Here is a 13,722-nt window from a genome sequence, read left to right on the forward strand (position 1 = left end):
GCCAAGTTTAAAAGTGACTTTCAAGAACTGAATTTCCAAGAAGGGATGAGTAGCTCGCAGGGGACGGCATGTCCGGGACGTGAAGCCCCGGACGTGACGGAACGGATGACAAAACATGACGGGCAGTGACGTGACAAAACTTTTGTCACGACACCGTCCCGTCACGCGTTCCAGCATACGCAAAAAAACAGTCAGGTTCCCGTCATGCATCCCTCCATAGGGCGTCTCGTCACATCCCCGTCACCATGACAGTGTCATCGTCACCAGTGACGTGAATAAAACCCTCCAGTCAAGTATCGCCCCCCGTATTTATAGTGGTTTTCATCGTCATCATTGAGAACTCGTCATCATTGAGAACTCGTCATCATTGAGAACTCGTCATCATTGAGAGCTCGTTATCTTCATCGGTGATGGCGAACACTTTTCAGGAAAATAGGATATTACGGTAATTTCTAAAGTAAGTGGTATAATTGTTAAAATTTCCTATGGTTTTTATTAGGGAAATTTGGAGGACAGAGAATCCGAGGGGTATATCTCCAATTATTTATAGGTGGCGTTGGGTTGCGAGCACAAAAAAACAGGGATTTCTGTGTAAAATGTCAGGATATCAAAATGGGAATGTCACATGGCAAAATCTCAGCCGTCGGACAGCATAAAAATAATGATTTTTATACGTATTTTCTGTCCGTTTTAACTTTCAAAAGTTCCGTCACGGCAGTCATCCGTAACGGCCGTTCCGTCACGTCACGCCTCTGGGCCACCCGTCACAGTCATGTCCCTATCACAACCACTTCGTCATCCGTCACCATCACCGTCACAGACCCCTAAAACCGTCAGCATCACTGTCGCGTCATCCTTCACGTTTTTGTCACGGTGATGTGCGATGTGACAGATGACGCGTGCCAATCCCTAGTACGTCATCGGGACGGTGGAGCCAACGGCGGGGATGGCGAAAGCGAGAGTAATGATAAGATGACGGAGTTTATTATGAACGAATGACGGAATTGGACTGATGACAGAGTTGTGACGATGACGAAAGATGGACGGATGACGGAGACGGATAACTGAACGGATGGCCTTTCGTTCCGTCCATTCGAAAAGCGTCATCCGTCTTTCGTCCAACAATACTGATTACCCGACAGATCAGATCCGATCCAAGAGAAGAACCCTACTTGAGCCCCCACGCAGATCTCGACGTCGATTGATTGAAGGTTAGAGCGTGCAATCTCAGCTGATTTGGGAAATTTCTTCTTCTCCCCGCCGCCTCTTGCGTGTTCAGCTTCAGATCGAGCGGAGGTGCGTGATTCCGTTCATTCGATGTTTCGATTTCCTTTTTTTGGTGCCGCAAAGCTGATTGATCTTGATCGATTTTCCGATTTCTGAAGTTGCGTTTTATACTTTTTTTTGGGACTCCATTTGATCCGCTGCGTTTTTCTTCATCTTTAGAAAATGCTAAATTTAATTTCTTGTCGTCATTTCTACTGCGGATTTTTCGTGTAATTCTTTTCAACGCTTAGTATCCTTGGAATTCTTTTCAATTCGTGGTTCTGCGGCTTAGTCAGGAAAAAAACTTGCAAATATGCTTTCTTCTTCGCATTCTCTTATTATGGATCATCACGTTTATCACGTATGACAAATGTCCAAAGCTTTATAATGAAGAAGAAATTCCACAAACTCCGCAGGTCTGCTAGTGAGCTGAATCGGGGAATCATGGCTTTTAGGCGAGCCATATCTGCTTTCCAAATTGTTGGTTCCTCTTCAGCGAGGCTTGCCAGAGAAGGAGATGGTGGTTCAGGTGCCCAAGGAATTATTTTTCCTCGCTGCTTGAATCATGCTTGCAATGACTAATCATCTTTGGCATTAATAGTTGTTTGATTCTCAAATCTCAGCCTCTGTCAAGTCTTAATCGTCCTTTTTTCTGCGGCCATCTTTAGTCTTTGCAGATGTATATGTTAAGAATCAATAGCCATCTTTAATTTAATCTCTTTATGATAATGCGAGAAACCACGATCCTTGATCCCTGAAATTTTCATCTTTGATCGTTTCCATGTTCTCTGTAGCGCCTAACTGGCGCCTTAAGTTGATCGTTTTCATGTTCATGCTACATTTTTGGGGACAGTAAAAAACATGATTCGTTTTTGTACTACAGATTTGAAGCTTCCGTATAAATTTCAGACAAGATCTGGGTCCAATAATATGGAGATTTTCTTTAAAATGGAACGACATTCTGTAGATTTCTTTTCGTTATTTGATGCATTTTGCCGATTTGATTTTTACCCATTATCTGATGCTTTTCTGCAGATTTTTGACGATGGCTCAAACCTGAAATATTCTTAACGACCAATATTCCTATTAATTCTTTTCCGATGCTTTCTACCCATTATCTACCCTTTACCTATTAATTTGATTTCTACCCATTATCTGATGCTTTTCTGATTTGATTTCTACCCATTATCTGATGCTTTTCTGCAAATTTTTGACGATAGCTCAAACCTGAAATATTCTTAACGACCAATATTCCTATTAATTATTTAGACTTAATCGTCGAAATTCCTTCTATGGCATGTTGCTTTCCTTGCAATGGGGATGCTTGTCGTAGATTTTTTATCATTATTTGATGGTGCTCTTTGAAGATTCTTTAAATAGATTCTTACTGAGTAGAGAGGGCTGACGACGACCGATACGGTCAACCGTCATCGTCAACAAGGGTCAATGACGGGTCCAGAACCCTCCATTTGAGTGGATTTATGAGAATTACACTTAGCTACCAAGATTCCAAAAAAAATCCCTGAAACTTTTTCATCAAAAATGCAAAAAGACATTTATCTTGGTTTTATACTGACTTATGAATCATCTTTTTGATGATTTCCAAGGTCTGAACCGGGCCATAAACCCAGCAGCACTCCAGATCCAACGGCTGAGATCATCCAGCGGGAAGATCAGTATTGGGCCGGAGATGAGGCCCACCGAGAAAGACGAAGACGGGGATGTGGTCTACCACGGCCCGATATCCGGCACAATCAAGAAAGTGAAGCTGCTGTCTCTCTCCACTTGCTGCCTGTCCGTCTCCCTCGGCCCAGTAATCACCTTCATGACGTCACCCGACATGAACGTCATCCTCAAAGGTGCCGTGGCGTCAACCGTCATCGTCCTCAGCGCATCCACCACGGCTGCTCTGCACTGGTTCGTCAGCCCCTACGTTCACCGTCTCCGCCGCCGGCCCGGCGCTGACTCCGTCGAAGCCGAGCTAATGACCTGGCTCGCCACGCCAACCTGGAAGACTGTCCGCCTTGCCGACGTCCAGCATGCAGCCACGCAGCGGCCCTTCGTCACGTTCCGCGCCGGCGGCAACCTCTTCTTCGTTGACCGCGACCATTTCAAAGACAAAGCCCTCCTCGCCCGCCTCACCCCCTCCAAACCATCCGTCAAAAACCTCTGATCATCCATCTCCTACTGGATAGTACCGTCATCCGCTCATCCGGAGGGGTTACGTCATCCGTTGTTAACTGAGGAATTAGCATTTTTTGACGCGTCATCCGATGTTTTAACATACCTTACAATCAGGCCATAAAATTTCGTTATCTGGCTCACTATGGGAAAATTTCGTTTCAAAATACTTTTAATTTAGAGAATTTTATTATATTGAATAAGTACAATGGATGACGCGTTTGAAAATGCCTTAGAATCACAGTATAAAATTTCATTTTCTGGCTTACTATGGGAAAATTTTATGGTCCTCATGTTCCAAAATACTTGTAATTTAGTGAATTTTATTATATTGAATAAGTACAATGGATGACGCGTTTGAAAATGCCTTAGAATCACAGTATAAAATTTCATTTTCTGGCTTACTATGGGAAAATTTTATGGTCCTCATGTTCCAAAATACTTGTAATTTAGTGAATTTTATTATATTGAATAAGTACAATGGATGACGCGTTTGAAAATGCCTTAGAATCACAGTATAAAATTTCATTTTCTGGCTTACTATGGGAAAATTTTATGGTCCTCATGTTCCAAAATACTTGTAATTTAGAGAATTTTATAACACTGAATGTCATATTTTTTCCTTACCATCTATGTATAACTACAATGTTTGAAAATGCCTTAGAATTACATGATAAAGTTTTTATTTCTGGCTTACTTATAATGGGAAAAATTAAATGCCTACATAGTTCAAATTACTCGTAATTTAGAGAATTTTTTATATTGAATAAGTTCATATTTTTTCCTTATCATCTATGTATAACTACAATGTTTGAAAATGCCTTAGAATTACATGATAAAGTTTTTATTTCTGGCTTACTTATAATGGGAAAACTTATATGCCAACATAGCTCAAATGCCAACGTAATTTAAAGAATTTTATTATATTGAATAAGTTCATATTTTTTCCATATTATCTATGTATAACTACAATGTTTGAAAATGCCTTAGCATCACACAATAAAATTTCATTTCTGGCTTACTACGGGAAAATTTTATGACCTACACGGTTCGAAATACTTAAAATTTAGAGAATTTCATTATATTGAATAAATTCATGTTATTTCTTTATCATCTATGTATGACGACAATGTTTGAAAATGCCTTAGAATTACGCTATAAAATTTCATTTGTGGCTTACAATTTGAAAAATTATATGCCTGCATATTTCAAATTACCTGTTATCTAGAGATTTTTGAAGTCAAATTCATATCTTTTCCTTACCATGTCTCACATCAGGGGGAGAAAGCACAATCCATAGAAGCATAACTGACAATCTATATTACGAGCCTAAATAAAGAGGAAGTCTCGGAAAGCAAAAGTCCAAACTGAGACAAAAAAACAGGGAATGGAATAGAGAAGGGGAGGGGTCTCTGTCACTCATCACTTCTTCTTCTGGGCAGCCTTGGTGACCTTGGCGCCGGTCGGGTCCTTCTTCTCCACGCTCTTGATAACGCCGACGGCGACCGTCTGGCGCATGTCCCGCACGGCGAAGCGGCCCAGCGGCGGGTACTCCGAGAAGGTCTCCACCACCATCGGCTTCGTCGGAATCATCTTCACCATCCCGGCATCGCCGTTCTTCAAAAACTTGGGCTCCTTCTCCAGCTCCTTACCGGACCGGCGGTCGATCTTCGTCAGCAGCTCAGCGAACTTCACGGCGATGTGCGACGTGTGGCAGTCCAGCACGGGCGCGTACCCGTTGCCGATCTGCCCCGGGTGGTTCATGATGATGACCTGCGAGGTGAAGCTCGCCGCCTCCTTCGCCGGGTCGTCCTTCGAGTTCGACGCAACGAAGCCTCGCTTCAGGTCCTTCACCGCGACGTTCTTCACGTTGAAGCCAACGTTGTCGCCAGGGAGCGCCTCCTGCAAAGCCTCGTGGTGCATCTCGACGGACTTGACTTCAGTGGTCAGACCGGTGGGCGCGAAGGTCACAACCATGCCGGGCTTCAGCATACCGGTCTCGACTCGGCCGACGGGCACGGTACCGATACCGCCGATCTTGTACACGTCCTGCAGGGGCAGACGGAGGGGCTTGTCGGAGGGCCGCTTCGGCTCCGAGATCAGGTCGAGAGCCTCGAGCAGGGTCGGTCCCTTGTACCAGTCGAGGTTGGTCGACCTCTCGATCATGTTGTCACCCTCGAACCCGGAGATCGGCACGAAGGGGATTTTGTCTGGGTTGTACCCGACCTTCTTCAGGTAAGACGACACTTCCTTCACGATTTCCTCATAACGCGCCTTCGAGTACTTGGGCGTCGTCGCGTCCATCTGTCATTATCCATCAAAAACTCAACTATCAAATTCAAGACACTCTATTATCGAGTTCAAGACTATCTACGTCCATTTAACAGCTCAATAATTAAATTCAAGATTATCTGGCGTAATTCAACAACTTATGTTATCAAATCCAAGACATTCAATTATCAAATTCAAGAATATATACGACCATCCTACAGCTCAACAATCAAATTCAAGATTATCTGGCGTAATTCAACAACTTATGTTATCAAATCCAAGACATTCAATTATCAAATTCAAGAATATATACGACCATCCTACAGCTCAACAATCAAATTCAAGATTATCTGGCGTCATCCAACAACTTATATTATTGAATTCAAGACACTCAATTATCAAATTCAAGACTATCAACGACCATCAATAATCAAATTCAAGATTTTCTGGCGTCATTCAACAACAACTTATGCAATCAGATTCAAGACACTTAATTATCGAATTCAAGACTATCGACGACCATCCAACGGCTCAATAATCAAATTCAAGATTATCTGGCGTCATCCAACAACAACTTATATATCCAATTCAAGACTATCTAGTCCAATCCAACAACTTAACTATCAAATTCAAGACTAATCTAATAACAACTCAATAACCAGTCTAATAACTTAATTATCAAATTGAAGACCACCTACTGCCATCCAACAACAACTAAAATATCATATTCAAGACCATCATCTGCCGCCCAACTACTAAATTATCAAAAATTCTCAAGGAATTTGATAACAGGAAAATAAAACGAAGAGGAATTGAACCTTGTTGCAGCAGCAGATCATTTGCTTGACACCGAGGGTGAAGGCGAGGAGAGCGTGCTCACGGGTCTGACCGTCCTTGGAGATACCAGCTTCGAAACCTCCGGTGGTGGAATCGATGATGAGGACGGCGCAATCAGCCTGGGAAGTTCCAGTAATCATGTTCTTGATGAAATCGCGATGGCCGGGAGCGTCGATGACGGTGCAGTAGTACTTGGTCGTCTCGAATTTCCACAGAGCAATGTCGATGGTGATACCACGTTCGCGCTCAGCCTTGAGCTTGTCCAACACCCACGCGTACTTGAAGGACCTCTTGTTCATCTCGGCCGCCTCCTTCTCGAACCTCTCGATCACACGCTTGTCGATCCCACCAAGCTTGTAGATCAGGTGACCGGTCGTCGTCGACTTCCCGGAGTCGACATGGCCGATGACGACGATGTTGATGTGAAACTTCTCTTTTCCCATGGTGAGTTTTTGAAAAAAATGAACCTGCAAGTTCAGACGAGTTGAGAATCAACAATTCATTGGTCGATGTTACGCAAATCGATGATTAATCATGAGAAAAATCTAAATACTAGAAGATAGTAGTCTCTAAATCTGTCAAATCAAGGCTTTTGACTTCGACATCCGTTGGTTATCGGTACGATTGTGAACTAGGTTTACGAGTTGGAATCATGAACTCAAAATGAATAGAAACGGACGAAATCTCACGCAGAAATCATCTTCCAATTCAACAAAAACCACAAAACCATCGCTGAAAACTTTCTGAGGCGATACAGTAGAGAAAAGTACGCAGACACATGAAATAATCAGGAAACAACAAGACTCGGTCGAGAAAAACCAAAACAATAAACCAATCCCCGGCCGATTACCAGATCTGAGAGATTTGATTGCAAACAAAGAACACTAAGAAGAACAGCTCGAAGACAGCGGAAAAAAAACAACGAAAATGAAAAAGACGAAGCGAAGAAGCAGATTACAAAAACAAAGAAGAAATCTATCTCAACAACGAAAATCCTCACAGAAGAGATCTATCGAAAGCTCTCTCAAATCTTCGCAAGTTGCAGAAGAGTTACCTCCGACAAGAAGTTGCGGAAGCCCAAAATGCCGAAGGAGACACTGAATTACGCACCGCTCCTCCTCTTTAATACCTCCTCGCTCCCCGCAGCTCTCGATTAGGGTTTCCCTCTGCACCGTCCGATCCCCCAATCCAACGGACCTCCTTCAGCAAACCACCGTCCATTGCAGGGGCACATCCACCATAACTTTCAAATCACAACCTTTCCGCAATAAAAACTATTCCCCAGGGGTATTCTCGCGAAGAAAGGATGTACCCTAAATCGAACGGACCGCCCGCCGTAGGGTTACATTCCTAATAATAATTGCTTGAAGGGCTTTTAGGAATGTTGGGTACTATGATGGGTTTCATCGAGAAGAAGGGAGGATAAACCCTAATTTCAGTCTCGTTCGAGCTCTGTTCAGATTCTTCCATGGCGTCGTCGATCGCCAGCGAGCTCTATCCAAGCCAGGACGATCTGCTCTACGAAGAGGAAATTCTTCGAAATCCGTTCAGTCTCAAGCTATGGTGGCGCTACCTTCGCGCTCGAGCCGACGCGCCGTTCAAGAAGAGGTCTGTGATCTACGAACGAGCTCTGAAAGCGCTTCCGGGAAGCTACAAGCTATGGCACGCCTACCTCCGCGAGAGAATCGAGATCGTCCGGCCTCTTCCCGTCGCGCACAGCCTCTACGATTCCCTCAACAACACCTTCGAGCGAGCTCTGGTGACAATGCACAAGATGCCGCGAATCTGGATCATGTTCTTGTCGATCCTCACGGATCAACGGCTGATCACCCGCGCGCGGCGTACGTTTGATCGAGCCCTCCGCGCGCTTCCCGTCACCCAGCACGATCGGATCTGGGAGCCGTTTCTGAAATTCGTGTCCTTGAAGGGAATCCCGATCGAGACTTCTCTGAGAGTTTACCGGCGATATCTCATGTACGATCCCTCCCACATCGAAGACTTCATCGAATTCCTCGTGAATTCTGAGCTGTGGCAGGAGGCGGCGGAAAGATTGGCAGCCGTGCTCAACGATGATGAATTCTCGTCGATCAAGGGGAAGACGAAGCATCAATTGTGGCTAGAACTCTGTGATCTGCTCACAAAACACGCCACCGAAGTGTCTGGGATGAAGGTAGATGCTATAATCCGCGGGGGAATCAAGAAATTCACCGATGAAGTGGGTCGGCTCTGGACTTCTCTCGCCGATTACTACGTCCGGAGAGGATTATACGAGAAAGCGAGAGATGTGTTCGAAGAAGGGATTACCACCGTGATCACAGTCAGAGATTTCAGCGTGATATTTGAATCATACGCGCAGTTCGAGCAGAGCACTCTCGCGGCAAAGATCGAAACTTTGGATCTGGAGGAAGACGAAGAACAAGAACAAGAACAAGAACAAGAAGAGGGTGATGCAAGAACGGAATTACGCGGCAGGGAGAGCGATGAGAAGTTTGCGAAAAGGATTTTGAAGGGATTTTGGTTAAACGACGACGATGATACTGATCTGAGAATCGCAAGATTTGAGAATTTGCTCAGCAGGAGGCCGGAGTTGCTCAACAGCGTTCTTCTAAGGCAGAATCCCCACAATGTAGAACAGTGGCATAGAAGGGTGAAGCTCTTTGAAGGAAATCCCACCAAGCAAATACTAACTTACACTGAAGCTGTGAGAACTGTCGATCCGATGAAGGCTGTAGGGAAGCCTCACACCTTGTGGGTTGCATTTGCTCGTCTCTATGAAACCCATAACGATATTAACAACGCCAGAGTCATCTTTGAGAAGGCGACCCAGGCCAGTTTCAAGTCTGTTGATCATCTCGCTAGTATTTGGTGTGAATGGGCAGAGATGGAACTGAAGCACAACAATTTCAAAGGGGCTCGCGAGCTGCTAACCCGTGCCACCGCCGAGCCTTCGGTGGAAGTTAAGCGAAGAGGTATAATCCTACCATGGGTTGTGCTTAAATTAGACATGGTTGTTCTGTTCTGTTATGTTCTGTTCGTTTTAAACGAACGGAAAATTCGCACAAAAGAACCGCACAGGGTCTTGTTCTTTGTTCTGTTCCTTTTTTAAAAAAACTAACAAAATTGGCACAGTCGCACAAATTCACACATTTGCCCAAAACTAGAACAAAATTCGCGCAAAGTGAACAAAAGAATTGCTCACGGGTTTTTGCAATGTTCTGTTTGAATCTGTTTTTGTTCTGTTCGGAAAACCGAGCAGAACAAACAATTCGCACAAATTCGCACGAAAAGAACAGAACGACTATGTCTAGCTTAAATGTGGAAATTTTAGATAAAAGTTCTGATTTTTCTAGTTTTTTTTTGTTGTGAGTAGTTGCTGCCGATGGAGGGGAGCCTGTGCAGATGAAGTTGCATAGGTCGTTAAGGGTGTGGAGTTTGTATGTTGATCTTGAGGAAGGGCTTGATAACTTGGAGGCTACTCGTGCTATATACGAGAGGATACTCGACCTGAGAATAGCCACTCCTCAAATTATAATAAATTATGCCTACTTTCTTGAGGTATTGTTTCTGTTTTTGAATTTGTAGATGTCTAATAGCCTAAATTTCTTGAGTTAATTTCGTTTTTTTTTTGGCCTTGTGAAGGAACACAAGTACTTTGAAGATTCGTTTAAGGTGTACGAAAGAGGGGTGAAGATTTTCAAGTATCCTCATGTAAAGGATATATGGGTCACTTATCTTACCAAATTCGTCGCAAGATACGGGAAATCAAAGTTGGAACGATCAAGAGAGCTGTTCGAGCATGCCATTGAAAAGGTATTTACTTTTACATCTGCACAAAATATAGTGATGTACTTCTTTCTGGTGATTGACTCTCTCTCTCTCTTTCTTGTGTTTTGAACGTAGGCGCCTCCTGAGGAGGTGAAGCCTCTATATTTGCAGTACGCAAAGCTAGAAGAAGAACACGGGTTGGCGAAGCGTGCGATGAAGGTCTACGATCAGGCCGTAAAGACGGTACCCAACTCTGAAAAGATGAGCATGTATGAGATTTACATTGCCCGAGCAGCAAAGATCTTTGGAGTTCCAAAAACGAGAGAGATATACGAGGTATGTGTTGAACGTATCTTCCAAATCGCTCAGCACCATTCATGGAGCTTTCATTTCATATATTTTTAAAAATCTTATTTACTATATAAAAAGTATTTGTGTTTTGAGTAACATGATTTTTTAAATAAAACTTCTTATATTAACATTCACTATCTTTTGTGGAATAACTAGAATAGAAGATTGATTGTAGAACCCAAAATTAGTTATACTTATTCATTAAATATAACTTAAATAATTAATTATAAACTTTTTATTTAGTTCATAACCTTTCTCTCTGTTTTGAAGCTGTAGAGCAGAGATTAAAGAATCAACATATTTTCTCAAAAGCCTCAATTTTGCTTTGACTTTCTAAAAAAAACTGCTCTTTCATTTTTTGAAATCTCGGATTTTGAAAACTCTTTTTGAGTGAAGGAGAGGTTTTCTTATGCTTCAAAGTCAACGCTCAATTTCTTATTTTTGACCAATGTTTCAGCAAGCAATCGAGTCAGGTTTACCTGACAACGACGTGAAGACGATGTGCTTGAAGTATGCAGAGCTGGAGAAGAGCCTGGGAGAGCTCGCCCGGGCCCACGCCATCTTCCGGTTTGCCTCCCAGTTTGCTGACCCCCGCATTGACGAAGAGTTTTGGCAGAAGTGGAACGATTTTGAGGTCCAGCATGGCAACGAAGAGACTTTCCGCGAGATGCGCCGTATCAAACGCAGTGTCTTGGCCAGCTTCAGCCAGGTCGATCCTCCTCATCATCATCATCATCATCATCAGCATCATCATCATATCCTCAACATGATGACATGCATTGCTGGCTCTAGTATACGATGAAAAGCCACGAACCCATTTTCTCATCATCATATCATCATTACCAGCCTCAATACAATTAGAAACAATATCATGTTTTGTACATTTACGAAACATGTGGGAAAACCATGAATGCATTTGGTGATTATCATCATTATCACTTTCAACATAATGTGAACCAGTATAACGTTTAGTGAAGTCATTTCTCTCTGCATCAACGTCATCCCCCCAGTATGAAAAAACATGGAGCGATTGGTTCATTATCATCATGATCATCAATACTATTCAAAAAAAATCATCATGATCATCAATATCATTGTTATCACCCTCAACACGATGGGAAGAGATGTTGTTTTTCGCACAGAATGATACCCCACGAATTAATTTACTCCTTACTGTCCCCGGCATCTTTCCAATGCATGGTGAAAAGCCATCTCCTTTGCACAGCATCATTGTCATTATCAAACACGATGAGAAGAAACGTTATATTCCTTGCGTCATGAAAAGGTATTCTTGTATGTCATCATCACTCTCGATATGATGAAAAGCTGAGTTATCTTTCGATAACGATGCAAACTTGTTTTATCTTTCCTTAGCAACGATGTCATGATTAAAAAACCGTTGAACCAGTTGCCATCACCATCCTGCGTATCATCATGTCATCAGCAACAGCATGAAAAGCCATCTTTCAAATCTATCATCATTCTTTCATGTCAGGCGGTTACCGATTTCTTTGGGTGACCGCCTCATATGTTTTTTTTTCAAAAATCAGCTTTCTTTCATGATGAAAAATCATTGTATCATTTCATTATCATGATCTCGTCATCGCAATCAACGCGATTCTCTGATGAAAACCTACAATTTCATTTGTCCAACGTAAAAATCATTGTCATCGTCGACACCGTCTGACGGAAAATTCCTCGATGGATGTTGATTTCAGACGCACCTCAACCTGGCGGAGAATCTGATGCAGAGGGCGGAGCAGAAGCTAGAGGAGCTGAAGTCGGGCGATGCCGTTGACGGGATGGCTGCGCTAGAGAGGCAGGTCGAAGCAGCCGCCGCGAGAGCTGCGCCACAATTGGCAGACGGCGGCGCGGCGAGGATGTTGGGCTTCGTCAGCGCCGGGGTCGAGTCCCAGGACAGCGGTAAAAAGGCCGCAGCCGCCCCCGCGGTCAACGCTGAGGAGATCGAGCTGCCGGACGAGGACGAAGTCAAAGATGGCGAAGAGGACGAGTCGACAGAGAGAGTGGTTATAGCTCAGAAGGCCGTGCCCGATGCTGTCTATGGCGAGCTGGCGAGAGTCACGGCAGCGGTCAACGACGAGAACGCTGCTCCCACGGTCAACGGCACCGACGCCCCCATGGGTGCCCTCGAGAGGATAAAGAGGCTGCGGCGGCAGTGACTCTCAGTCTTGTCTTTTTACCCACCTTTGTATATAAATGTTGATGGTGGAAGGATTTCCTGTCAATTTCACAGGAAAATGAGGGTCAGAGATTAACCATTTCATTTGATCCCTATTTTCAAATTTTGCTTGGCATGGTGAAGCCCAGCAGAAAGCAAGCTCTAAGATAATTTCCAAGTTATGAATGTCGAATCTTAATGAAACTTAGGGAGATTTTACCCTTTTAATCCTCTTGGATAATCCTTCTTCCAGAGTCTTTTTTTATCAGAAAATAAATTATAATGTTTAAATCCTATTGTCTTAATTTTAGTTTTGTTGGGCTTTGGGAGAATCACCAAAGAGCAGTTTCAAAGATGATTTTCATGCAAAATAGGTTGAATCTTCACACAATTGATTATTCATTAATGCTAACTGTGGGTGACGAATTTCCCTCTTTCTTCTGGGACAAAAGGGAAATATTTGAACATACTTTAATTTTACTTCCAGGGTGGAAATATTTTTATCTTTAGTATTTGAACTTACTTTAATCTTAATGGAACTTAGGGAAATTTTACCCTCTTTCTTCTGCTTGGATAATCCCTCTTCCAGGGTCTTTTTTATCAGAAAATAGATTATAATGTTTAAATCCAATAATCTTAGTTAATTTTGTTGGGCTGTGGGACCAACGAGCAGATTCAAGGATAATTTTCATACAAATTAAGTTGAATCTTCAAACAATTGATTATTCATTGATGCTAACTCTGGGTGGCGAATTTCCCCCTTTCTTCTGGGCCAATAAGAAACATAAATATTTGAACTGTATGGTCTTTTGATTTCATTATTTCTCAGGTGTTTTAGAAGACCCAGCTAAGAGCAGATTGACATATAAATT

The 13,722-nt window shown here is 43.0% G+C and overlaps 3 protein-coding genes and 1 long non-coding RNA gene across 4 annotated transcripts; 2 read left to right on the plus strand and 2 right to left on the minus strand.

Annotated features, from left to right (window-relative positions):
• Positions 1 to 1,148: 1,148 nt before the first annotated feature.
• On the plus strand, positions 1,149 to 3,588 carry LOC144714526 (uncharacterized). Its single transcript, XM_078589277.1, has 3 exons — positions 1,149 to 1,296; positions 1,683 to 1,795; positions 2,874 to 3,588. Exons 2-3 carry the CDS (start codon positions 1,711 to 1,713, stop codon positions 3,437 to 3,439), a joined length of 651 nt encoding a protein of 216 aa, XP_078445403.1. The 5' UTR covers positions 1,149 to 1,296; positions 1,683 to 1,710; the 3' UTR covers positions 3,440 to 3,588.
• A 1,158-nt stretch (positions 3,589 to 4,746) lies between these two features.
• Positions 4,747 to 7,759, minus strand: LOC144714195 (elongation factor 1-alpha). Its single transcript, XM_078588898.1, has 3 exons — positions 7,610 to 7,759; positions 6,537 to 7,022; positions 4,747 to 5,751 (listed from the first exon to the last, which is right to left on the minus strand). The coding sequence occupies exons 2-3, from the start codon at positions 6,996 to 6,998 to the stop codon at positions 4,870 to 4,872; spliced, it is 1,344 nt and encodes a 447-aa protein (XP_078445024.1). The 5' UTR covers positions 6,999 to 7,022; positions 7,610 to 7,759; the 3' UTR covers positions 4,747 to 4,869.
• A 240-nt stretch (positions 7,760 to 7,999) lies between these two features.
• LOC144714194 (Tetratricopeptide repeat (TPR)-like superfamily protein) lies at positions 8,000 to 13,005 on the plus strand. The gene is made up of 6 exons (XM_078588897.1): positions 8,000 to 9,524; positions 9,926 to 10,110; positions 10,195 to 10,365; positions 10,456 to 10,656; positions 11,129 to 11,380; positions 12,390 to 13,005. The coding sequence occupies exons 1-6, from the start codon at positions 8,024 to 8,026 to the stop codon at positions 12,849 to 12,851; spliced, it is 2,772 nt and encodes a 923-aa protein (XP_078445023.1). The 5' UTR covers positions 8,000 to 8,023; the 3' UTR covers positions 12,852 to 13,005.
• Positions 11,483 to 12,521, minus strand: LOC144714196 (uncharacterized). The gene is made up of 3 exons (XR_013584278.1): positions 12,396 to 12,521; positions 12,175 to 12,304; positions 11,483 to 12,093 (listed from the first exon to the last, which is right to left on the minus strand). It is a non-coding gene; the product is annotated as an uncharacterized LOC144714196 (long non-coding RNA).
• Positions 13,006 to 13,722: the final 717 nt, after the last annotated feature.

Source organism: Wolffia australiana, chromosome 17 (genome assembly GCF_029677425.1).
Source record: "Wolffia australiana isolate 7733 chromosome 17, ASM2967742v1".
In the NCBI taxonomy this organism is placed as follows: domain Eukaryota; kingdom Viridiplantae; phylum Streptophyta; class Magnoliopsida; order Alismatales; family Araceae; genus Wolffia; species Wolffia australiana.

Bases quoted from the DNA above. Each gene is read 5' to 3' on its own strand.
- LOC144714526 (XM_078589277.1), top strand. From the start codon at position 1,711: ATGGCTTTTAGGCGAGCCATATCTGCTTTCCAAATTGTTGGTTCCTCT. The intron at 1,796-2,873 runs GTGCCCAAGGAA...ATGATTTCCAAG, and splicing joins AGAAGGAGATGGTGGTTCAG to GTCTGAACCGGGCCATAAAC.
- LOC144714194 (XM_078588897.1), top strand. From the start codon at position 8,024: ATGGCGTCGTCGATCGCCAGCGAGCTCTATCCAAGCCAGGACGATCTG. The intron at 10,366-10,455 runs GTATTTACTTTT...TTTTGAACGTAG, and splicing joins TCGAGCATGCCATTGAAAAG to GCGCCTCCTGAGGAGGTGAA. The intron at 11,381-12,389 runs GTCGATCCTCCT...TGTTGATTTCAG, and splicing joins TCTTGGCCAGCTTCAGCCAG to ACGCACCTCAACCTGGCGGA.
- LOC144714195 (XM_078588898.1), bottom strand. From the start codon at position 6,998: ATGGGAAAAGAGAAGTTTCACATCAACATCGTCGTCATCGGCCATGTC. The intron at 5,752-6,536 runs GTTCAATTCCTC...GGATAATGACAG, and splicing joins TGATCTGCTGCTGCAACAAG to ATGGACGCGACGACGCCCAA.